The sequence below is a fragment of the Myotis nattereri genome (assembly GCF_964212035.1).
Source record: "Myotis nattereri genome assembly, chromosome: 2".
Lineage (NCBI taxonomy): Eukaryota > Metazoa > Chordata > Mammalia > Chiroptera > Vespertilionidae > Myotis > Myotis nattereri.
In genome coordinates this window covers 123,332,659-123,359,210 of record NC_138076.1, presented here as the reverse complement: position 1 = coordinate 123,359,210, position 26,552 = coordinate 123,332,659, and the positions used below count along the sequence as shown (strand labels likewise).

Below are 26,552 nucleotides of genomic sequence, written 5' to 3'. Positions count from 1 at the left end.
AACTTCATATTCTTTGGCCAAGTCCTCTTGGGCCTCACTCCCTCTAGAACCGGAGAACTGGCCTTTCATAGGCTCAAGACCAGATTGGTACTAGAATATGATTACCAGGGCCCATGACATAGCTGTCCCTGGCTCCTGCAGAACCATTCTGGCCGTGTGGAAGGTGTTCGGCACCGAGCGAGAGACCACAATCAACGTCCTGCAGCTGCTGATAGGCATCCTGGAAAACCACTCCACAGAGGGCACGACGGAGCAAGCCCTGCAGCCCGTGGAGGTCAGCATGGGGAGGGCGGGCGGGGGGCGGAGGACTTATGTCTGGGACTTGCGTGCAGAGGCGAAGATTAAAGGGCACCTGTCAGGTGCGAGCAGTTGTTAGGGAGCAGTGAAGAGGAGACTGTTAACACTGGACTCATGAATACTGCACATACGTTTAGTACTTTAACTTTGTACATCCAAGAACTGCATGATGTAGAAAGTGCAGGAATCAATCCCATTTCATAGACAAGGAAACTGATGTTCAGTGTTAATCAGCTTTTCTATCTCCTGAGTTTGTGTCTGGCGCCCATATTTCTGGGGCCTGGCCAGGGGCATGCGGTGCTGGGGCAGAGGATGAAGTTTGGTTGTCTGAAATTGGGTGGCCCAATTTATTTTCTGCTGAAAAATTAGAGTTGGTTCCCTTTTTGTTTTTAATGTTTGTCAATAAAGAGAGAGCAGATTACATGTGTGTGGCCCCTCATTTCCCCAGGATTGAGCTGTGGGCATTCAGTCTTTGAGTGCTTCTTAGAAACCTCAGTCAGAGTGCACTGTGACCTATGGGCAGTGACAGGGAGGGGCAGTGTGTGGGATTGTGGGACCATTTCTGTCTTTACCAGACCTAGTCAATTCTGCTTCCTCCTTTCCACGTGTCCTCCCCAGGCGGCGTGTGCCTTGTGTGAGATGCTATCCGGGACTCTGTGCCGGGAGGCCATCCTGGAACTCTACCCCCGGCTATTGCTGGCTGTGCTATGTCATCTCTTCTGGGTGATTGAACAAAATACCCCCCAGAAGGTGGTGGTCTACAGGAAGGATGGGGGCTTAGGCAAGGCCTTTGACTCCAGTAGGTAAGCCTAACCCTGGTGTGATGGAGAAATGAGACTAGTCAACTCCAGAGGGCCCTGGACAACTGGATGCCAATCCCCTAGGGAAGCTGAAGAAGAGACTGACAGCAGCACAGAGCTGGAATGTCGGTGTGGGTGCCCCAACATCACGTGCTGGAATGTTCTCACGTGTTTTGAAGTTTCTCGTTATCCTTTTCCTTGCATGCACTCCTCTGCTTCACCCAGCGGTTCAGGTCTCTGTTCATGACTCGGCCCATGAAAGATTCAATTCTCTCCATGCAGCTGTGGCCATTCGAATCTGGATCACCTCTGGCTTAGCTTTGTCACTAACTGCGCCATCTCATGGAAGTTACTACTGCAGTTTAGGGTGTTGAACTCCTAAGTAAGCGGTTGTCAGACCTTTTTAAAAAACCTCAGGGTATTCTATTCAAGTGAAATCTTACAGTAAAAAAATAAAACCAGTAACCAGAGACATTCTGGTTAGGTGGGTGTGGAGGTGAAGAGGTATCCTAACCCTGCTACACTCTGGAGAGCTGAATTTGAAAGCTGTGGCACTAGCACATCTCTATAGTCTCTTTTACAAGACTCTGTGGTTGGATGAGCACCAAGGTTGAAGGGGTGAGCAGACACAATTGGAGATGGGTTTCAGAGAGCCATGGGTTTTCATCAGCTGGAAAGCAGGATCCAGCTATGCACCAGATCCAGATTAGAGAACTGTCTCCTGGCTTGCCAGGACAAGGATGCAAACTAGGGCATAACACCTTGTCCATCCTTCTGTTCCTTTCTTTTCACAAACCTCGTGACGACGGGCCTTCAGTTGTGCCCTGGAGGTGGTGAAGCTTGTGTTGTTCGCAGCCGCATATGATGGAGTGGTGGTCTATGCAGATGAGCATAAGTGCTGGGATCATCTGTCCTCCTCTAAATTTTACTACATAGGCATCATGGACCTGACAAGGTGGGACCATTTCCCCAGCATGCCCTATACCACTCTAGCCCCCAATCCCAATTTTCAAATACAGCAGACTTTAACCCTCCCTTGCTCATCTCCCAGACCTCAGCCTTCACATTTTCCCTGTTCTGTGCATACTGTTCCCTTGCCACCTCCCCTCCACCACTGCCCACTCCCCACCCAGCAACTCTTGGCTTCCTCTGCCCCACCCCAGTGGCATTGTGAAGAACTGTGAAGTAGTCATGCTGCACCGAATTATGAAGCTTGCCAAGACCTTCCTTGACAGCGGAGATAATCATCGGAAGATCTTGGCCAGGGCCGTCTATGCACAGGTGAAAGCCTGGAGGGAGGACCACAGCCCTAGCCATTCATTTCCTGTAGCTGAGGAACATTTAACAGAAATGTTAAATAACTTGCCCCAGAAAGTGGAAAGAATAGAATTGAGTGGGATTGCTTCCCTGCCACTTCAGAGCCTGGTTTAAAAAAGACAGGTGAAGCCCTAACCAGTTTGTCTCAATGGATAGAGCGTTGGCCTGTGGACTAAAGGGTTCCCTGTTCGATTCCAATCAAGGGCATGTACCTTGGTTGCGGGCACATCCCCAGTAGGGCATGTGAAGGAGGTAGCTGATCAATGTTTCTCTCTCATCGATATTTCTAACTCTTCATCCCTCACCCTTCCTCTCTGTAAAAAATCAATAAAATATATTTTTTTTAAAATAAAAAAGGCAGGGAAAGCCTGGGGAGGGGATCAGCGGCATTAGTCCTCCCAGAATGATTTTAGGATCCCAGGATCTGGCCCAAAATGCTAACGTTATCAGCGCTATCCACCATTGCCGTAGACTCTACCCCATGTGCATAGATCTACTGCTCTCAACTGGTCACAGTTCTTACCTGAGTATGGGGCCTGAGGGGAGCTAGGGAAGCACCAGGTACCCATGACCTTTTCTCCATCCATGGTTATAGTCACCTTGTTTCCACAGCTCCTCTGGCATCAATCAGTGGCTCAGACTCTGGGACAAGACTTTGTGGGCAATCTAATGAAGTGGACCAAGGAGCCCAACCTCATCATGAAAGAAATTGGACTCCGTGGAATCAGTAACCTGGCACTGCATGAAAGTCAAGTAAAAGTGGGGGGGCCCAATGGGAATCAAATGTTAGTCTCTGGACCACTTAATTTATTTCCCTTGGGGTCTCTTAATTACTCAGAGCTTAGTAAATTTCCCAACCCCTCATCCTAGGGCAGTACAACATCCAGTTTATAGACTTACATAGCCTGGCCATCTGGCCTCCCAAACACCCTGAGCACCAGCCTTCCACTTCCTCTGCACATCCAGCCCCTAGATTCCCTACGTCTGTTTCTTTTAGGCACCACTTGTTTTCTCAAAACCCTATCCCTAAAGTGTTGCATGATGCCCAGGTGGAAAGTGATCTCTGCCTTCTTTCAAACAGTCAGAGTCTGTGAAGAACGTGTTTCCATCCTTGCGAGACTTCCTGAAGAGTGAGGCACGAGTGACAGTTCAGGCAGTGAAGGCCCTACGGAACATCGTTGTACATGGGTATGGAGAAGAGGTCAAGGTGATGTTCTGCAGCATCTCCAAGCATCTGCGTCCACTCATCAATGATGTATGGGCCTAAGTCCCTAGGATTAGTTGGGAACAGTATGGGCTGGGGCTGAAGGTGAACCCTGGAAGCTGAATTTAGGGCCCTGGGGCAGAGCTATGGGACTTGGTGGAAGGCTAAAATCACTGAGGGGCAGAAAAAAGGAGACTTGGCTACTTGAAGCAGTGCATTAGACAGGTGCAAAATTCATTCCCTATTCCATACAGATGTAGCACTCATCCACTTACTCTCTTACCACAACTTTCCTGAAGGAGCCACTGAAGGGGAAAATGTGACATACTGATGTAAAATTGGTTCTGACTCCAACGATCTTCTCCTGCAAACTTAAAGAGTGGGGGAAGAACTCATAACTTCTACCCTCCTTCCCAACAGCACAGGGACCCTAGAATGCTAGGAGCCTTGTTACAATACCCAAAGGATCAGAAATCTGAACTTCCCAGGCCAGTAACAGCCCACTCCATGTCTCAGCCTCTTTACAGATCAGAGCCATTTTGAGTTGAAGGGACTTCACATTTGAGTGTATGCTTACTTAACAGTATTCCTGTTCTGGGATCTATCAATTTTTAATATTTGAACCTTGGATTTCAATTATTTTTGTATCGGCCTCATAATCTCGAAGAGCCTGGACACTCACTCCATGATTCATCCATTTTTCAGTTACTTTTAAAACCCAACATGTATATTTGACTTGACAAAGCCTAAAAATAATCTTTACCCTTCATCCAAACAATATAAGAACCTTAGAAGCTTGATTACACCGCCCCCGTTTTATTAATTAATATTGTCTAGTAGTTTAGTTTCACATTCTTTTAAAATCCCCAAATGTGGTCTTTAACATAATCACCACCATTGGTGTTATGTTATACAGTCAATACTCATTTAGATTTTCCCATATGTTGCTTACACATTTCTTCATTTCCCTTTCCTTCTTATAGCTCTCTCCTCCCTTCTAGATTCATTTTCTTCTTTTTTCTTTGTGGCTTCATCAGTGAGGGGCTGTTAATAGCAAATGTTTTCAGTCCGGGTCTGAAAATGTCTTTATTTTGTCTCACATTTGTCTTTAGTTTTTAACAGTTTAGGATGTGTTGGCATGAATTTCTTGAGATTTAGCCTGAATTTTTGGAAATCTCTATGTTTATGTCTTTTACCATACTTTAAAAGTTTGTAGCCATTATTTCTCCAAAACATTTTCGGCACATTCGTGTTCCTCTCCTTTTAGAAATCTGATGACAGAAATGTTGGACCTTTTCCTCTTGTCCCTCGGTCCCAAGATTCAGTTCATTTTCAATAATTTTTCTCTTTTTTGTTCAGATTGGAAAATTTTTATTGATCTGTCTTCAAGTTCACTGTGTCTTTCCTCTGACACCTGTGTTTTGCTAATTTGTATTTATCAGTTTAAATATTTCCCATTTTTTTTATCTTGTCTTCTTCTTTGCTGAGGTTTTTATTTCTGAATTGATTACAAGGTTATTCAGTGTTGTTTTTGGAGTATTTTCTATCATAACTCCTTGAAGGTTTACATCAGATAATTCCAACATTTGTTTCATCTTAACTGGTATCCGTTTCATCTTAACTGTTTCATCTCAATTGGCTTTTCCCATGTGAGTCAAGATTTTCTGGGCTCTTCATATACAGAGTGATTTTTTTTTAATCTTCACCTGAGGATAATTTTTCTATTGATTTTTTTTATAAAAGAGAGTGGAAGGGGGAGAGAGGAGAAAGAGAGAGAGAGAGAGAGAAACATGGATATGAGAAAGACACGTAGATTGGTTGCCTCCTGCTCCTGCAGAGGACCGAACCTGTAATGGAGGTACATGCCCTTGACCAGGAATTGATCCTGTGACCCTTTGGTCCACAGGCTGATGCTCTAATCATTGAGAAAAACTGGCCAGAGTGATTTTTGATCGTATCTTTATAAATATTAAGTTATGTGACTCTGAGTCTCATTGAAATCCTATGGAGGATGTTTATAGTTTTGCTTTAGAAGGCAACTGGCCTATTTAACTTCAGGCTGCAAGTTCTGACTAGCCTTCTGTGTGCACAGTGTGATTTCCATGTCAGTCTGAATTGCCAGCCATTGCCCCCTTGAATGTTCACTTTCCCTAGGTCCTCCCTCTCTGTGACCTCCCTGATTTTACAGTTCCCTGGGGTTCCCCGGCCACAAAGCTGAGGCTTTAGTTAGCCTGCAATGCCAGGGACTTCTGTGACTGTGCCTATGTTTGGGCCAAGTGGCATGAAGGCAGAGAGAGGAAATAAAGAAATGGGGGGTTGCCCATCCTCTTGGGGCCTCAGCTCCTTCAAAAGGAAAGTAAGGTTTCCCTCCCTCAGAGTGTTGCCTCCTATAGGTTCCCCCAGGTTTGTGTGGGGGCTGTGGCATGAGAGAACAGTAGGAGAAAAAGAACTGAGGGGTTTCCCCTCTCTTTGAGCAGTGTGAGTTCCCTTTCTGGCTCTTTGAGATTAACTAGACGACTTCTCTTGGAGCATTCTGTCAGCCTATGGTGTTTCCTTCCCAGTTTCTGGTTGCCTTCTGGGCAGGTTGGGGAGACCAATCGACAGGAAAAGCCAGGCCCCTAGGTCATAGAAACCAGTGATATCCCTCTACCCCATGGGCGCTGGAGTGTCAGCAGCCTCTTTATCTTTGGCCCTGGGAATTTCCCTTTCTTGAAATTGTAATTATTTAAATATTTCTTAGTATATTTTCTTTTGCATTTTAAGATGTCTATAATGGGAAGGTTCTCAGGTTATCTTCCATATTGCTGGAGTGGGAAGTCAAGATTTATTGTCTAACTGAAAAATAGTAAATGGCCATTATCTACACAATGGCAACCTAGAAACTGAAAGGCAAGGGCTGTGAAATTTGGGTTCTAGGTGCTCCTTTAACATTGACCTAGTCATATACATTTACTTGGTTAAGACTCTGTAGTTTTCGCTCCCAGTCAAGATGGCAGCATCGGTAAACACTGTACTCCCCTTTTCCCATGACCACAACAACTAAACTTCCGAGCAACCATCATTGATACCTGCCTGAACTCTAGCTGAACAAAAGCCCTATAGCTAAGGATATACAGAAGAAGCCACATCAAGGCTAGTAGGAGGGGCAGAGGCCTGGAATGAGCTGGTCCCACACCCACATGTACTGGTTAAAATTGGGAGAGAGATCTCAGCTGTGAAGTCTCCCAGTGTGGAGTAGGAGTCCCAGCCCCACACCAGGCTCTCCAGTTCCAGTGCTGGCAAGAGAAGTCCCTAACTTCTGACTAAGAAAAACAGTAGAGATGGTGGCTCAGTGAGGCGGGGGTTAGGGGGTTGGCAGGTGGAGGGGGTGAGGCTCCTGGAATCCCAAGCATTCCTCTTAAAGGGCTTTTGCATGGAATTACTCGCTGATGGGTTTACTTGCTCTGATCTCCAGCCCTGGGGCAGTACCTCAAAGGATGCCAGAGGTAGAACTGACTTATCTGGCTTCAAGGAAAGGCTGGAAGGGCAGCTGTCTCCCAGAGGAAGTGCTAGCAGAAGCTACTGTTCCTTTGCTAAGCCCTCCCCATGCATGTATAGGCAAGCATCAAATCTGAGTCTCCACTAACCTCGATAACACTGTTCCATACAAAAAGCTTGTCTTGGCATATGCCAATATTCCTAGAAATATCTCAAAGGTTCACAAACCCCAAAAAAGCAGCATCTGGCCCTGGCATGCCTTGCCCCACTTCCCAAGCAGCTCCAAGCCTGGCACTAGCAGCATCTGGCCTCAGTTTGCATCTTAGCCTCTCCCCGGCACCTCCCAGTCCACCACAAGCGGCAAACTTTGTAACTAATACAAGGTGGCCCCAGGCAGGTCACAAGCCACAGATAACCTTCACCTGCACCTCTCAATAGGCCCCAGAACCAACACGCCCAGTAGTCAGATGCAGACTACACCAGAGCAGCACCCAACTCCATCCATAATGACACACTCAAAGGGCAGACTCACATGGTACCAGAGTCCTGCTAAAGCAAATTCTGCTCTGTAGGTTCACTCCTGCACAATAGCTCCTCCACTGGAGTCATGACCAGTCCTCACACCCAATCTGCCTGAAGGTCAATCTCTGCCATTGATGTGGCAACAGCAATCAAGGCTCAACTACAATAAGAAGGCACACAAACATACAGAAGGGACATACCTAGAGCACCCAGCTCAGGTGAACAGGGAGACTGTGTCACTGGGCCCCATAGGACACCTACTACATAAGACGACTCTACCAGAGTGAGGGATGTAGCAGCTCTCCCTAATACATAGAAATAAACACAAGGAGACAGCCAAAATAAGGAGACAAAGAATCATGTTCCAATGAAATAACAGAACAAAATTCCAGAAAAGTTACTAAATAAAATGGAGACAAGCAATCTACCAGATGCAGAATTCCAAACACAGGTTATTAGGATGCTAAATGGTCTCAGTGAGAACTTTAATGCAGAAGAAATCTAAAATCAAAGGTAGAGCCTGACCCCCATGACTCAGTGGTTGAGCATTGACCTATGAACTAGGAGGTCACAGTTCAATTACTGGTCAGGGCACATGCCCCATTTGTGAGCTCCATCCCCATTGGGGGACATTCAGGAGGCAGCCAATCACTGATTGTCTCTGACATTGATGTTTCTATCTTTCTCCCCCTCTTCCTTTCTCTCTGAAATCAATAAAAATATATTTTCAAAAACCATGAAGATAGAAAATATAAAAAAAGAACTATTTGGAAATGAACATACAATAACAAAGAAATACATTAGAGCCCTGACTGGTGTTGCTCAGTTGATTGGATGGTGTCCTGTACACCTAAAGGTTGTAGGTTCAATTCCTACTCAGGGCACATGCCCGGTTTGCAGGATTGATACCCGGTAGAGAGCATGCAGGAGGCAGCCAATCAATGCCTCGCTCTCACATGAATGCTTCTCTCTCCCTCTCCCTTCCTCTCTGTCTAAAAATAAATTTAAAAATCTTTGAAAAATAAAGAAATACATTAGAAGTAGTTAGCAGTAGATTGAATGAAGTAGTGGATCAAATCAGTGATTTCGCAGATAAGGGAGCAGACCACACCCCCTCAACACAGCAAAAAGAAAAAAGAATCCACAGAAAGTTGAGGATAGTTTAAGGGGCCTCTGTGATATCAAGTGTACCAACCTTTGTATCATTCAGGTACTAGAAGAAAGAGAGCAAAGAATTGAAAATCTATTTGAAAAAACCAGAAAACTTCCCTGACCTAGGAAGGAAACAGACATACAAGTCCTGAAAATGCAGAGGCCCAAATAAGATGAACCCAAAGAAGCCCACACCAAAATACATAATTAAAATGCAAAAGATTAAAAATGGAGAACCTTTAAAAAAAGAGAAGCATTGGTGAGAGAGAGAGAGAGAGAGAGAGAGAGAGAGAGAGAAGGGAGAGAGGGAAAAACCGTTTTGTTGTTCCCCTTCTTCATGGATTCATTGGTTGGTTCTTGTAGGTGCCCTGACTAGAGATCAATCCACAACCTTGCCATAGTCAGCAACACTCTATCCAACTGGGCTACCCAGTCAGGGCCAAAGAGAGAATCTCCATACTCTTTTCCACTCCCATGCACCAATCTACATTCCCACCAACAGTGCGTGAAAATTCTTTTTTCTCCATGCCAATAATTGTTACTTATTGATGATAGTCATTCTGACTGTGTGAGGTGATATTTCAGTGTGGTTTTAATTTGCATTTCCCTGATGATTAGTGACGAGCATTTTTTCATGTCTATTTTCCATCTGTATGCCCTCTTTGGAGAAGTGTTTAAATCAGTTTTCCCCCCTGGTGTTGAGCTGTATAAATTCTTTATAAATTTTGTATATTAACCCTTTATCAGAATATGTTAACCCATTGGCGAACATGTTCTCCTATTCAGTAGGTTGTCTTTTTAAAAAATATTTTCTTATTGATTTAAGAGTGGAAGCAAGAGGGAGAGAGAAATAGAAACATCAGTGATGAGAGAGTCATTGTTAAGCTGCCTCCTGCATGTCTACATGCCTGCAACCCACGCATGTGCCCTGAATGGGAATCGAACTATGACTACCTGGTTCATAGGTTGATGCTCAACCACTGAGCCATGCCGGCTGGACTGACTTTTCACTTTGTTGATGGTTTTCTTTGCTGTACAGAAACTTTTTAGATTGATGTAGTCACATTTGTTTATTTTTTCTTGATTCCTTTGTCCAAAGAGATATATCAGAAAGGAAAATATTGCTAAGAGAAGTGTCAGAGATTTTACTCTATTGTCATCTAGAAGTTTTATGGGTTTAAGTCTTTAGTCCATTTTCAGTTTATTCTTGTGTATGGTGTAAGAAGGTGGTCTAGTTTCTTTCTCTTTTTTTGCATGTGTCTGTCCAATTTTTTCAACACCATTTATTGAATGGACTGTCTTTACCCCATTGTATGTTCTTGCCTCCTTTGACCATATAGGCGAGGGTTTATTTCTGGACTCTCCATTTTGTTCTGTTGATTTTTTTTTTGGGGGGGGGGGGGCGGGGAGGGGTTTTGCCAGTACCATGCTGTTTTGATTACTATGGCCTTTGATATCAGGTAACATGATACCTCCAACTTTGTATTTCTTTCTCAAGATTGTTATTGGCTATTTGGGGTCTTTTGTGGTTCTAGATAAATTTGTGGATTATTTGTTCTAGTTCTGGGAAATAAAACATTGATATTTTGATAGGAATTATATTAAATGTATAGATTGTTTTAGGTAGTATGGATATTTTGACTATGTTAATTTTTCCTATCCAGTATAATCTTCCATTTATTTGTATCTTCTTCAGTGTATTTCTTTAATGTCTTCCATAGTTTTCTGAGAATGGTTCTTCTATCTCCTTGGTTAAATTTATTCCTAGGTATTTTATTTTATATATATTTTTTTCATATATTCTATTGATTTTTTACAGAGAGGAAGGGAGAGAGATAGAGAGTTAGAAACATCGATGCGAGAGAAACATCGATCAGCTGCCTCCTGCACATCTCCTACTGGGGATGTGCCTGCAACCCTGGTACATGCCCTTGACGGGACTCGAACCTGGGACCCTTCAGTCCACAGGCCGACGCTCTATCCACTGAGCCAAACTGGTTTCGGCTATTTTATATGATTTTTGATGCAGTTGTAAATGAGATTGTTCTCTTAGGTTTACTTTCTGGTAGTTTATTATTGGTTTTTACAAATGCAACTGCAAAGGAAAAAAAGGGAAAAAATGCAATGGATTTCTGAATATTTATTTTGTATCCTGATACTTTACTGAATTAATTTATCAATTCTAGTAGTCTATTTTGTTGGAATCTTTAGTGTTCTCAATATACAGTATCATGTCATATGCAAATAATGACAGTTTTATTTCTTTCCAGTTTTGATGCCTTTTATTTCTTCTTCTTGTCTCATTGCAGAACTATGTTGCCTAAGAGTGGTGGAAATGGACATCTCTGTCTTGTTTCTGATCTTTTAGTTTTTCCCTGTTGAGTTTGATGTTAGTTGCATGTTTGTGATAGATGGCCTTTATTATGTTACGGTATGTTCTCTCTATTTCTTCTTTGCTGAGAGTTTTTTTTAAATCATAATTTTGATGTGTCTTGGCGTGGTTCTCTTTGGGATTATCTTGTAGAGGACTCTCTGCACTTCCTGGACATGTGTGTCTTTTTCCTTCATAAAGTTAGGAAAGTTTTCCATCATTATTTCTTCAAATAGGTTTTTAATCCCTTGCTTGCTTTCTGGTCCTTGTGGTGCCCCCGATAATGCAGACATTGGTATACTTGATGTTGTCCCAGAGGCCCCTTATGGCATTATCATTTTTTAAAATTCTCTTTTAGCCCTGGCTCGTTCACTGAGTGTTTAGAGCATAGGCCCATGGACAGAAGGGTCACAGGGTCAATTCTGGTCAAAGGTTCAATACCTGGCCCTGGTTGGGGAGTGTGCGGGACGCAACCAATCCATGTGTCTCTCTCACATCAATGTTTCTCTCCCTCTGTCTCTCCCAGTCCCTTCCAACTCTCTCTAAAAATTACTAGATAAAATATCCTCGGATGAAGATTAACAACAAGAAGAATTCTCTCTCTCTCTTTTTTTTTCACTGCTCTGATTTGCTATTCTATGCTACCTTATCTTCCAAATTGCAAATTCAATCCTTTGCTTCATTTAGTCTATAGTTGGTTCCTTCTAGTGTATTCTGTATTTTTCACTGGTTCTTTTTTATAGTTTCTGTGTTCTATTACTATCTTTTCTTGTTTTCACTGAGTTCATCCGTTCTTCCCTACGTTTATGGAGCATCCTTTTAACCATTGTTTTGAACTCTGTATTTAGTAGATTGCTTGCCTTAATTGTTTTTAGTTCTTTTCCTGGGGATTTCTTCTGTTATTTTATTTGGGGCGTGTTTCCTTGTATTCTCACGTTGGGTACCTCTCTGTATTTGCTTTATTGTATTAGGTAGATCTGCTATGTCTCCCCATCTTGGTATTTATTTCGTAGGTGTCCTGCGGGGCTTGGTAGTGCTGTCTCCCTGATCACTAGAGCAAGGTATTCTGGGAGTGTGTTATGTGAGCCCTCTTGTTGTAGTAGGGTCTTTTTGAAAAAGAATATTTATTTATTTTTAGAGAGAAAAGAAGGGAGAAAGAGAGAGAGAAACATCAGTATGAGAGCAACATTGATCAGCTGCCTTCTGCACTCTCCCTTAATAGGGATAGAGCCCACAATCTGGGCATGTGGCCTGACCAAGAATTGAACTGGCAATCTTTCAGTGCACAGGAAGACAACCAACCTACTGAAGCACACTAGCCAGGGCTGTAGTTGACCCTTATTGATGTTGGTGCATCCATGGGTGGGGTTTACCTTCAGGCTGGCTGAATATGAGGATTGACCCTGATCTCACTGTATGAGCTGCTGGGCAGGGACTAACCCCATGAAGTAGAATTCACCCCAGCAGGGTCTGGTATCTGCCAAAATCTTCCTTTCAATGTGCCACTTGTGGGGCTAATTGCGTTGTGCTCTAATGTGGTCTGAAGCCTGCCACCAGGTCCTGAGGCCTCTTGGGAGGGACTCTGGTGCTGGTGAATATCAGATGCTGCCTGTGACTGGCCCTGGGCTACCTGTCAGGAGCTACAAAAGATCCACATTTTGTGGAAGCCTCTGCAAGACAGGGGTGCATATGGGAGGAGCCAAAGTGCATGCCAAGGCCAGGCTCCACTAGCACCAAACCCATGGGAGGGGTCAGCAGAAGTCCCAAGGCACTCCAAGATATGCCTTTCCTGCTGGCTTCCTGTTAGACCAAATCACTGGAATTGCCTCTGGCAATATGCAAATTGAAGTAGGTTCTCATGTTAGGGCCAGTGGTATTCACCAGGTTGATACATATACAAACCTGAAGCCAGTACTACTTCTGAGGCCGTTCAGCAAATGTCTCATTGTACACCAGGCCCAGCTGCCAGCTGCCACCTGCATTGGGCCTACAGACATTTGTGGTGGGGTGGGTTTTTAAGGGAGTCATCAGGGTGAGGCCAGCAGAGTTTATAGGGCTAAAACAGACCAATATTTGGTCATGTGGATAGAGAGCTTTGCACAGCAATGGTGGCTCCAGTCAGCATGTGAGGGGGAAAATGACCCTCACCCTAAAGCCACAGAACTCAGTATCTGACATCCCGTTTGTCTGCCTACACATCCTAAAGATCCCTCCAAGAAAGTCTGCACTGCCAGCTCAGGCTGGCTGGTGGGAGCTTGGCAGGGCAGGGAAACAGGTATTTGGGAGAGAGTACTAATACATTCCACCAGGCTGATGCCCTGTGGAGGGGAATGCTCAACCCAAGAAATACGGCATCTGTGGACTGTGGTGGGAGAGGGATTCAACACAAGGACCTTGCTGGCTGTCCCTTTAGCTCTCTCCCTGAAGCCACACAACCCAGTCTCTCCCTGTATGACTCCAGTCTGCCCTGAGCCACCTTCCCTGTGCTGGAGTCCATGGCGAGAGGCTGCAAACAACATTTTCTGCACTGACTTTTTAAGGGGGCTCCTGGGATTCCAGCAGACTCCCTTCTCTCCCTAATAGATGGAATCTCTGATGACTTTCACAGCCAGGAATTAGGTGGGTTTCTCTTCCTTTTGTGGTGCTCCAGGCTGAGGAGCCTGTGTTGCGTTGAGCCCGTTGCTCCTGACAGAGGACTTCGTAGGTGAAATATCTCTCCAGATTCTCTACTGCTGCACATGTGGGGCCACCTCTTTTTGAGCCTCAGTCCATCCTACCAGTCTCCATGTGGCTGCTTCTGTAAATCCTTGGTCATAAGACTTCTGTTCAGCTGGACTTCAATTGGTTACTTAGGTTGATTGTTCTAAAATTTAGTTGTACTTCTGGTTTGATCCTGGGAGGAGGTGAGTGTAACTTCCACCTACTCCACCACTGTATTGGATCCTGTTGGGTTTTTTTTTAATTAAAATACTAACATTGAATCATCCCTCTGTATAGCCATTATGTGCTTTGTGCAAAATATAATTCAACTTGTTAAAATATCTGTTTTCCATATCCTACAAATTGAGGAACTGTCTTGTCCCATCATGTCTGCTATTTAGTAAGTGCCTAGCTCATAATAGGTGCTTAAAAAATATTTGTACAGTTAATATATACTATACTCTTGAAAGTGTATAAAGTTTAGCTGTTTGTGATCCTTGCTAATTAACACAAGCTAATATAGATTTAAACAATTACAGCATAACCGGGACAATTAAATTTTTTTTAAATTTGGCATTCTTGAGCTAAATCCCCAGAAGAGAATAAAGTGATAGGTTGTAGATATGATCCAGAGCAGAACTGAAATTATAATCTTAGTTTCCCTAGCACAGTGCCATAACCCTAGGAGGCTTATTAGCTCTAGGGGGCTAAGAGATTTACTCAGCTACACAAATCATGTTGCCTTTCCAGTATGTAAAAGCAGCATCCTTTGGACATGAAAAATGAAATGTGGGTGTATGAAAGCCAAGCCAGGCAGGGTCAGAGGGAAACCATAGCTTCCTCATTCTCCGTTTTGCTCTTCATGGCAGGAGAGGGACCAGGTGAGGATCACAGCCACCTCTGCCTTTGGGCACATGCTACATCGAGTCAACAAATTCAGGCCTGGATATGCCATCAAGAAACATCTGTACAGTTTTTTAGTCCCGCTGCTGCTTAGCTTAGAGAACGACAACACAGAGGTGGTCAAGGTATGGGTGATCTCTGTCCTGCCAAACTCAGCCTGATACAACCCCTATCTGCTAGAGCACAGCCCCTTCCCTTTAGTCCTCTTTCATGAGCCTGGTCTGGGATCTACATTCACTCTACACCAGTGGTTCTCAACCTTCTGGCCATTTAAATACAGTTCCTCATGTTGTGACCCAACCATAAAATTATTTTCGTTGCTGCTACATAACTGTAATGTTGCTACTGTTATGAATCGTAATATAAATATCTGATATGAAGGATGGTCTTCGGCGACTCCTGTGAAAGGGTCGTTCGACAGCCAAAGGGGTCACGACCCACAGGTTGAGAACCGCTGCTCTACACCTCTTTGGTATCATCTTCTGGGCTGAATCTGAGCACTTTTACCCTCTACTGGGTGCCATCAGTCTTAGACAGATATGGTACTCCTCCCTGAAGTTATTTACATCTTTTCACACGATCAAGGCCCCTGATCCCAGCAACTAATCCCAACCAAACCCCTTGTGGGCTAGTTTCATGGTCAGGCCTGGCTCTCTAGAATTATAGGAGTGAGACTTAGGATTTCCTTGTCTCCATCCCATAGGCCTGTGGAGCAGCCCTGACTGAGTGGACTAAGGTGATTGGCTGGTCGTCCTTCACACAGATGTTTCAGCATACCACCCTCAGTGATCACATGCAGGTGTTGGAAGAAACATGCAACCATTTGGTGAGTGAGAGTCTCTGAGGAAGCCGGTTGCAATATGCATGCTATGGACTCACTGGCAGGCTTGGTGGGCAAAGAGGAGAAGGCTGACAGAAGATGTATTCTTTCCTTTCCTTGATTCTCATTCTTTCTCATCAGCAAACTCTGAGAACCCACATTTGGGATGCCAGTCCCTGGATCTCCATATTTGATCCTCTTAGCATCCCAAACTGCCTCAGAGGCTAGGGACATCATGCAAGGTGAATAGATGCCAATGGGATAGAAGCCTTCTGGTTAGAGGAAGAAGTATAGACAGGATTCCTCAGGGCTTGAGATCACCAATCATGGTGGTAACGGTCTGTAGCTTCAGTGACTTCAGTGAAGTCAAGAACAGGCCATAGAGCAGGAATCCTTGTTGAAAAGTAAACATTTAAGGGCTACGCAAGTAGGTTAGGAACTAAATGATTAATTCTAATATTATGAATTTGAATGTTTTACATAGATAGAGCACTTTACCCTGTACACTTTAACATCCATTATCCCATTGGAGCCACTGGTAGGTTCGGCAGGTTTTATTTCAACACTTCAGATGAAAAAGCTGAGGCCAGTGTCAGGACCAGTATTCAAACATGCGTCTCCTGGCTCTACATCAGTTGTTGTCTCCCTTATCATGTTGGTTCCTAGGGGCAAAATTCTCTTTTTGAACTTCCTGCTGAGTCTGCACTGTTGCTGGGGTGGGGGTGTCTGAGTGTCTAGGTTCACATCGTTTAAGCGGACTGAAGACAGAAAATGCTGCTGCTTGTGGACAAGGTGAGAGGGCCAAGGCTGCAAGACGGTCTTCAGTAGAGTTCCCAGCAGCCCCCCTCTCCTTGTCAGCATTACACCTCTTTGACTTCACAGGTGAATACATGCAAAAGACAATTAGTGGGGGAGTTACTGTTTCAGAGCTTCAGCTTCCTGAAGAGCTCCGAGTCCTTCCTACGGACAGCTGCACTCCATTTCATAGGTAAGGGGTCCCTCCTGTCAATTCCTCCCTTCTCTCCAGCAGGAAAGCCCTCCTTGACCTTTCACTAAAGGGCTAAGCCAGAACCATGGCATGAAGAAGTTGGTTACATCCTTTCCTAGCTCTGACCTGATTTGAGATATGCTGTCAGAATCCAAAATTTGTGTTAGAAAAGCCTGGGGAGGAGTAGTAAGCTATCTGCCTTTGTCCTGGCTCTGTGTGCATCTACACACTTTGTCAGCATGCTGCTTTGTGAGGAAGAGAAATGTATGCATTTGGAAGGAAAAAACTGTTGCTTCAACTGGAACCCCATGGATTTCTCAAAATATTTTTTGTTTTAAACTATAACTGTATGTGTTTATGTTAGAAAGCATAAAATATTCAGACTGGCTGAAAGAAGACAATGAGTAATGCCAGAACTTACATCATTTGGATTTAACCACTACTAACACCATAGAATTATTTTTCTTAAAAATATGCTACACACACACACACATACACACACACACATGCACATGCACACACACACATATATATAGCACTTTAAAAAATATATGTTTTTAATTGATTTTAGAGAGAGAAGAAGGGAGAGAGAGAATCATTGATTGGCTGCCCCCTGCATTCCCCCTACTGGATATTGAGCCCACAAGCCAGGTAGGTGCCTTGACTGGGAATTGAACCATAATATCTTGGGTCCTTGACCGATGCTCAATCACTGACCCACTGGAGCAGAACTATAGAACTTCCATTTATTTGATTATTTTAAATATTTTTATTGATTTTTTACAGAGAGGAAGGGAGAGGGATAGAGATTTAGAAAAAAAATGAGAGAGAAACATTGATCAGCTGCCTCCTGCACACTCCCTACTGGGGATGTGCCCACAACCAAGGTACATGCCCTTGACCAGAATGGAACCTGGGAGCAAAAAGTTAGGGCAAACTTTTTAAAAGTAAACTTTGGTACATAGCTCTATCACAAATACATGCATTACATACTCATCAACATTTTATTTAATGACTACATGATATTAATTTTATTGTATAGATGGATTTATGAAACCAGTCCTTATTTTTGAATATTGAGACTGTGTTATCTTTTGTTTTTATAGACAGGGACATAGTGGTTAAATCTCTGCATGTCATCATGATTATTTTTTTAAGATACATTGCTTAAAAGTAGAGTTCCTGACTCTTCCCATTTGCAACATCATGGATGGAACTGGAGAGCATTATGCTAAGTAAAATAAGCCAGTCAGTGAAGGAAAAACAGCACATGATCTCACTCATTCATGGATAATAGAGACCATTATAAACTTTTGAACAATAATAGATACAGAGGCAGAGCTGCCTCAAACAGATTGTCAAACTGCATTGGGAAGGCCGGGGAGGGTTGGGGGGCAGGAGGTAGGGGGGTAAGAGATCAACTAAAGGACTTGTATGCATGCATATAAGCATAACCAATGGACATAAGACACTGGGGAATAGGGGAGGCTAGGGGACTGTCTAGGGCGGGGGGATAAAATAGACACATATGTAATACCCTTTGTAATACTTGAAGCAATAAAAAAGAAGAAAAAAAAAGAAAAAACAAAACAAAACAAACACACACACACACACACACACACACACACAAGTAGAGTTTCTGGACCCAAAGGGTATGCAGAATTTTAAGGATTTGGAACTGCCCTCTAAAAAGTTAGATTCATTTTCTCTTGTCACCAGTATGTATATGAGTATCCATTTCGCCAAACATTTGGCAACACTAGGTAATAAGTTTTTAAAATCATTACCAATTTGCTAGGTGAAAACAAAGAAGCTTGTTGTTTTGGTTATTATTATTTTTTTTTAATCAACAGCTAGGTTATGTATTTTGTCCTGTTTATTGCCCATCCATATTTTACTTTTGCAAATTATTGCCTAGTGCCCCCTGTCCATCCTTCTGTTGGAGTAGGAGCCCCATGAAGTTTAACATCCTTGGCGCAGGCTCCACTTATCAGCTGGGTCACAGCTGCTCTGAGGGCTGTTCTTTCACTAGGTCACTGACATGTAGCCAGCAAGGCATCTCTTACATACATTCCTTGCTAAAATCATTTTATAAATTTCCTTGTTCACTACCGAGCCTGGGGAAAGGGATGGCCCAAAGGCTAAGGAATTCTGGATAGACTTTACATCTGTTCTGTCTTTAGCATTAATAGCTAAGAAGATAAACCTGCATTCCATACATGAGGATGATGTGCAGCTGTTACGAAATGGTGAGTCTGGGCCTCGCACCTGGGTTCTGGGTTACATAAGGGGATGGGGCAAGATAGAAATTAGGAAGGGGCAATTCCTGATGTACATATGCCATTATTTTAAAAGTTTACTCTTACCAGTATGAATGTTATATCTAAAAGTTTAAGTGAAGAGAAGTAAGAGAAAGATAAGATTATTTGTCATCATACCAGTTAGATAAAAGCTCTGCTAACAACACGTTCTTGTCACTGCTCCTCTGTCCTGTGCTCTGGGCTGACCCTGCAGAGGTGTGTAAGGCAGACATGGTTCCTTTTCCCCCGAAGAACATGCAGTTTTGTGTTCTTTTTTACTGCCTTAAAATATTTTAAAATTAATTTATACTTATAGAGCCCTTGATATATTAATATTTAAGTTATTTCAATTTTTTTGCTATTCAAACAATGCTACCATGAACATTCTTATATATGCCTCCTTATATGCAAGTGTAATTCTTACTCCAGACTAGGTACTAAAAAGTAGACTTTTATTATGCATGTTGAACTTAACCGAGTTTAAAGTACAACATTTTAATCTTTCCTACTATGTTGACATGAATTTCAATCACCGCCTTTCCCAATTACAGACTTTTATTAACCAATATTTTAGTTCCTTTTGTAAAATCATAATTTATATGCTATGATTATTGTTATTGTATACAAACTATAGATTTACAAAGTGTTATATGCTCACCATTCCTTTTTATATCTCTGACCATCCCTCAGGGGTCATTTTTCTCCATCCTTTTAGAAGTTTCTTTAGTACTGGTATCTTTTTCAAAAATCCTCACTGGAAGATATGTTTATTGCCTTGAGAAGGGAGAGTAGGAGAGAGAGAAAGAGAGAGAGAGAGAGAGAGAGAGAGAGAGAGAGAGAGAGAGATCCATCGGTTGCCTCCTGTACGTGCCCTATAGGGGATGGAACCTGCAACCTTTTGGTGTAGGGAATGACACTCCAACCAACTGAGCCACCTGGCCAGGGCTAGTGCTGGTATCTTTTTTTTGCACACTTTTTATTAATATTTTTATTGATTAAGTTATTGCATTTTAGTGCTGGTATCTTGATAATATACTGTCTTAGATTTTGTTTGTAAGAATTTCTTCTTACCCTCATCCTTGCAAGATAGCTTTACTAGTTTTAAAATTCTACACCAACAATTAATTTCTCTCAGCATTTTGAAGACATTGTGCTATTATTTCCTGGCTTTCTTTGTTGCTAACTAGAAGCCTACTATTCTAGTTTTTTTTTCCATTGTAGGTAATCTCTCCTTTTCCTGTGGCTGTTTTAAGATTTTTTAAAATGTTATTTAAAAATATAGAGAATCTATCTAATAAAGAGGAAATATGCTAATTGACCCTTATTCCAGCGCAAATATGGCAGTGTCCACAGCCAATAAGGAGGGAATATGCTAATTGACTGCCCCGCCCTCAAAGATGGCGGCACCAACAGCCACAAGATGGCGGTGCCCAGTCCCCTCAGCCCCCCCCCAGGGCGGCAGGTACGCAGCAAGGCCGAGCCTGCCCCCAGTGGGCACAGCTGCTCCACTTGCCTGCTTCTGGAGACTCCCACTCCACTCAGCCCCCCAGCTGCCCAGGTCCAGCCTGAGACTAAGAATTAGGGCTAGCCGATGCTTATGCTGCCGGCAGGGGCAGCAGCAGAGGTGTGATGGGGTGTTGCCTGCCCCTGATTGCCGGGTCACCTCCCACACCTGAGGGCTCCTGGACTGTGAGAGGAGCCTCATCTAGTGCATGAATTTTCTTTCACTGGGCCTCTAGTAATATAGTAACCAGGTTCCCATACTCCAATTTCAGCAAGTAGCAATTCATGGTCACCTTTTCTTTTTTAAAAGATATGTGGTTTGTTGTTGTTGTTTATTTCAGAAAGCGGAAGGGAGAGGGAGAGGGAGAGGGAGATAGAAACATCAATGATGAGAATTATCAATCGGCTGCCTCCTGCACGCCCCCTACTGAGGATTGAGCTCACAACCAGGCATGTGGCCTGACCAGGAATCGAACAGTAACCCCCTGGTTCATGAGTCTATGCTGAACTACTGAGCCATGTTGGCCAGGTCTCCATTATTTTTAATCTTACCAAAGTCCTAAAAAAGAGGTAGGAATGGAAGTTGGTAGTGTGGAGAAAGAGGAGCTGCTATTCCCAATGTCCATCAGAAGAGAAAGTTTTACCTCACCTTTCAAAACCCTTTGCTCCCTTCAGTCCCTGAAGAGCCACACTTATGTTTTATATAGGATGTACTTCTGCTGACTCCCTGCCATTGTTCTCTAGTAATTACATTTGTTAATTATTGAAAACCTACTGTATACTATGTACTATTCTAAGCATGAGATAGTGCAGTGAACAAAACTGATAACCTATCCTTCATGCAGTTTACATTCTAGTCGGGAAGGGAGGAATACCCCCTCAACAAATACGTAGATGTTAGATAAGCACTGTGGAGGTCACTATCTCCATAAGGCAAGGGGTAAGAAGGGCCGGAGTGGGGTCCGGGGTACCCCTCCGCTATGGGACATTTAAGAAGACAGCCGGAGGAAATGAGGGAGTGAACCCTATGACTCTTTGAGGGATAAGCACTTGGCATGTTCAAGGAAGAACAAGAAGAGCAATGTGATGGCATGGAGTGAGCAAAAGGACGGGCAGGAGGTGATGAGATCAGAGAACAGCAGTGGGGCCATGTTGATGCGGCCTTTAGCCATGGTAAAGATTTAGGGTTTTACTTGAGTGTAGGGTGCAGCATGGAACACAGTTCTTAACTCTGCTAATGGACACTGGGAAGAGTTTAGGTTGCTTGTGATCAATGGTGAGTGGTATAATTCATTCCAGGACCAAATGGAAAGGATTTTTGAATTACTTATTCTTCACTATTTTTCATACCACAGTTTCCTTCCTTGATGTAGAGACAAGATGAAGAGAATGTTTGCTTTTCTAGCTCCTGTTTCTATGTCTCAGCCCTTTTGTAGTTGAGAGTGTTATGTGTTTGTCTGAAAGTCCTGGCATGAATGCCACAGGCTTGCTGTTCTGGTGTTGCAGATGCCTATCCTCAGGGGCTTTGCCCTCTACTTTGAGCCCAGTTAAAGTTTCCTGGTGCCTGCTGTGAGGTAATATTTGAGGGATGCTGTTTGTGAGGTAGTGGTGGAATCGTGTCTAAGAGGAAATACCTAGCAGACAACTGGAGAGAGACAAGTCCTTGTCTTTACAGCTCTTTGTCCAGAGAGTAAAATGGTAAATGACTTCTAAGGGTACTTTCTTCCACAAAGTCTGCATTACTCAGACCACTGTCACATACTAGATCTCTTGATAATGAGCCATGTGAACTTGGGGTGCCTCAGTTTCTCCATTGGCATCATGAGGATAATAGTGCTGATCTTGAACATTGTTTTGAAGATTGAACACAAAACATGGGAAGCACTGAGCTTTGCTGGGCACATAGATGTCCCACAAAACATCTGTGTTGAACTGACTCAGGCTTCTGGACCAGGGGAGGGGTGGTAGTGGGAGGGCAGGTAGGGAGTATATTTGTAGCTAAGGGAGTATATTTGTTGCTTCCCAGAGAGAAGCCATTCTACTGCTAGCACATTAACCATCAGCTGGTAGCATCTGCCCTCTGAGGGCTTGACCCTGGCTTTATTTCTGGCTCTGACATTTTGTATGCTGGCTGCCTTCTCTTACGTTTTACAGTTGAGGTCTCTACTAAATAGTAGACACCTATTCCAGCTACCATAGTTCAATTTCAGGGAAAGTATATCCAGAATGGAAATGTTGGACTCCTATGTCTATCATTGAATTCCCCTTGCCTTCCTCTTCCCACCCAGCCTCCTAGAAAGATGCCCAAATACCTAGATAGGAGGACATTTTTCCAAAGGAAAATACTTGTCGTGTTTCCCTCCACGTCCTGCGTGGTTCAGGGTTCGGGTCTGGAAGAGGAGCCGCACAACAAATGAAATAGAAAAGACAAGAGATAATTTGGGAATATTGGGGGCCAGGCGAGCAAGTCCAACTCAAGGAGAAGGACTTCCACTGTGCTCAGGTCTCACCAAGCTTTTTATAGTGAGAGGTAAACAAGGTAGTGGTTACCATAGTTACACAGTTCTTGTGAGTTTCACTTGTTTTGACCATGGTTACACTTCCTGCACTTCCTCAGCCCCTTAGCTTCCCAGATAAGATCTAGGGAGTGTTATAAGGTCAAGCCTAATTATGCTAAGAGGACTGTGCCCTCTAAGCTGGGAATTGTTTGTGACTTTACCCACAGGTCAGTCCGAGGCTTAACCCTATATCAGCTTCCCACAAATACTTCTAATTACACTTCCACCCATGTCTAGTGCTGAGCAAACCTGTGGTTGAGAAGTGGTTCTTTAAAGGATTGTATATTTTTCTATATAGTGCAAGCCCAACTCTCTTTTTTTCTATTCTAAATGAGATCAACGTGAAGCTGTAGACTTTGATGGCCTGGTTGGCTTTTAGATTTGTTGAGCCCACATTCTTCCTGTCCCTTTTCTCCTTTGCAATACTAGTAAGTAATTTCCTGTCTCCATCCCTCTGTTCCCACTCAACTCTGAACTATGCACCCCTATTCCTTAACTGGACCACTTTGTCAGCTCCTGACATGCGGTTCCTCTCTCTACACTACTCTCCATGCAGCAGCCAGGATCTCCTTGAAACGTGTACACTGGATATGGCACGCCTTTGCTTAAACCCCTTCAGTGGCTCTCCGCTGCTCTTTGGGTCAAAGTTTGGTCCCTTACCCTGGGTCACAGGCCCTGAAAAGTATGTCTTCTGACTTCTCTCTACCCTTAGCCTACATCATGTCCCCCTCACTAGAAGGGGCAGCCACTCTGGCTATTTTCTGCAGGATGACGCAATCCCTGCCTCCACTGAGACACTTTCTGCCCTTGATCTTCATGGGGCTGCCTTGGAGGGTGGCTCCCATTCTTTGCATCCCAGCTCAAATGTCACCTTCTCAGAGAGGCATTCCCTGACTGGCCTATCTAAAGGGGTCCTTCCCAGTTAGGTGTTCTCATCATACTGTTAAATTTCCTTCTTTGCACTTAATTTATGTTTACTTTTTTTTCTCCACTAGAATATTAAGTTCTATTTTTAAAAATATCTATTTGTATTGATTTCAGAGAGGAAGGGGAAGGGAGAGGGAGAGAGAGATAGAAACATCAATGATGAGAATCATTGATCGGCTGCCTCCTGCATGCCCCACACTGGGGATTGAACCTGAAACCCGGGTAGGTGCCCTGACCAGGAATCGAACCGTGACCTCCAGATTCATAAGTTGATGCTAAACTACTGAGCTGCACCAGCTGGGCTAGAATGTTCTTGACTGTGGGGAATCTGTCTTTCTTATTCACTACTATATCTCTAGGAAGTTGCATATGCCACTTTCCCTTACACCCACTTGCTAAAAACTTAGTTATATGACCACACCTAGCTGCAAGGGAGGATGGGATATATAGTCTTTGTTTATAGCACAGTGCATGATGATAGTACTGTAAATCTCAATTAAGAGTTGTTGATCATTGTTTTTAACAGTGAAAAATTGCAAGCAGCCTTATTGTTTACTAATAAGGTGTTCATCAAAGAAATTATGATAGAATCATGTGATTGGATATTAAGTTATATGGGGAAATATTTTATGGGAAGAAAATGTTAATCCTATTTTTGTAAAACAAAGTGTCTGTGTTCGATATTAAAGAAATACTGCAAGGACAGGTATGAAAATATCATTTTTTTTTGCGGAGTTGAGTGCTTTTTCTTTCCTTTTTAAAAAACAATTTGTATTTAAACATTTTCTATAATCAAAAAATATCACTTTTACAATGACAAAAAAGTATTCTAAATGAAGTCATAATGTGACATGTGGGGTGGAAAACAATGGAGTTTGGGTAAACAGTTTTTGGAGATTGAGAATCTGAGTTGACTTCCTTTCTGGTTTCAGCTCTAGAAAGTATGAGGAATGATCCTGTGGAATCTATCCAGATTCTGGTGACTACTCTTCTTCAAAATATTGAGGAATATGTTAATCCCGAGGACAGCTCCACTTCCATTATAAGTACTCGCTTCTTCGGATTGTGTGCCAGGAAAGCCCAAAAAAGAAAGAGGCACCTATTTAAGACTTTCAGACGGGAAGGAGATAATGATACTGATCGGCCCAGGAATTGGCTCCTAGGCCCTCTAAATTTACTGTGCAGCTGGTGCAAGGGAGGGTAAAAAATTCTCCGTCCTAGTAGGCAACTTAGAAAAGTCAACACAGTCACAAGCACCAGAGTCTGAAAGTCCCCCTGAGGAAACTCCATTGATCCCGAAACAAGTTGCTCCTGAGCCACTGTGAACATTTAGAGCCGGTGGCTGAAGCCTTTTCCAGTTGTTTATTCAGAGTCAGTGCTGGACTCTGCCGTGGTCTCTCCCACCTTTTCTCCAACTGGATGGGCGACTTTGGTTTAACCCCAAATAGGTAGTTTTGATCTTAGAAGAGATAGTATAGTCCTTGTTCTTTATCTCCCCTAGGGTACTGTGAGCTATCAGTATATACATTTGTAAATAAACGTTATTTTTTCATCCTAAACAAAATGGCTTCCATCCTAGTTTGGGGGTTAGGGGGTAAACCTGAGTGGCAGCAACAGCTCTGGAAGCAGTTCCTTCTACCTTCAGGTAAAGTTTCAAATGGCAAAAGGGAGGAGCAGGGTGGTAGAATCACAGGGCACCTAGTTTTCAGTCTTTCCCCCACCTCTGTACAGGTTGCATGAAATTCACATGTTTGACACATTTCCACGGGTGTATTCAGATTTCAGGTTAAAGCATAAAAGGCGTGCTTTGGGTTACATACAGTGGAGCAGCAATAACTCTAACTCTCACTCAAAAAGCACATCAAAAAGCTTTTAGGAGGGGAGTTAATGATTACTGAGTTATGTATCAATAATAGTTGCTTAGCACTTTTTATTGAATTCATTTGGCACTTGAAATACATTCAATCAGTCAAGGGTCCACTATGTTAATATTTGCACCCTCAGAACCTACTCATGATAAATGACTGAAAAATAATGTTTAATGATCTCAAATATTTCTACAAGGTGATAAGAAGACAATCCTATTTACTAGAAGTGGTAGGGAGGCTTTTGAAATTGTTGATTGCTGTTGCATGATAGGTTGGCATTTCCTAATTCTAAACTTGAAGTTTTAATAAATTTCTACTAGGTAGACAAAGTCATGTGGGCCATGGCTCACGGTCTAAATAATGTACTTCCTCTAGGTGTGATTAATTGAAAGAAAATCTATAATAATAAAAGTGTCATATGCCAGTTAGACCAGATGTCCTTCCAGGTGACCTTCTGGACAAAGCCGCAGTGGCAGGGGCTGAGGCAGAGGCAGCCACAGTGGCAGCAGGGACGAGCCCCTTGCATGGATTTTGTGAATCAGGCCTCTAGTATAACAATAGAAAACAATGGGGACTGTAAGCCATGGTGATAAACATTCTATTCATTTTCTTATAATACTCATTACAAACCTATGAAGTACATTTTTAGGAAAATTTTCTTTTGTGGAAAATTTTACACATATGCAGAAGTCAAGAGAATAGCATAGTAAGCCTTTTGTATTCATCACCAAATTTCACCGTTTATTAACTCAGGATCAATCATGTGTCACACATACTCCATCCTGTTCCCCCCTTTCTTACTATTTTGAAGCAAATCCTAGGTCTCATATAATTTCATTCATAAA

At 43.1% G+C, this 26,552-nt stretch overlaps 1 protein-coding gene across 1 annotated transcript in view; it reads left to right on the top strand.

Moving 5' to 3' along the window:
- Positions 1 to 25,350, top strand: part of LOC308513846 (maestro heat-like repeat-containing protein family member 1) — a gene marked incomplete at both ends in the record, with an annotated part of 68,560 nt that extends 43,210 nt beyond the window's left edge. The window contains 12 exons of the mRNA XM_081083947.1: positions 142 to 274; positions 916 to 1,100; positions 1,915 to 2,052; positions 2,261 to 2,378; positions 3,027 to 3,167; positions 3,496 to 3,669; positions 14,710 to 14,868; positions 15,447 to 15,569; positions 16,446 to 16,551; positions 18,735 to 18,800; positions 24,772 to 24,904; positions 25,341 to 25,350. Of these exons, the coding sequence (XP_080940073.1) occupies positions 142 to 274; positions 916 to 1,100; positions 1,915 to 2,052; positions 2,261 to 2,378; positions 3,027 to 3,167; positions 3,496 to 3,669; positions 14,710 to 14,868; positions 15,447 to 15,569; positions 16,446 to 16,551; positions 18,735 to 18,800; positions 24,772 to 24,904; positions 25,341 to 25,350 (1,486 nt within the window). The remainder of the gene's footprint in view (positions 1 to 141; positions 275 to 915; positions 1,101 to 1,914; positions 2,053 to 2,260; positions 2,379 to 3,026; positions 3,168 to 3,495; positions 3,670 to 14,709; positions 14,869 to 15,446; positions 15,570 to 16,445; positions 16,552 to 18,734; positions 18,801 to 24,771; positions 24,905 to 25,340) is intronic.
- Positions 25,351 to 26,552: the final 1,202 nt, after the last annotated feature.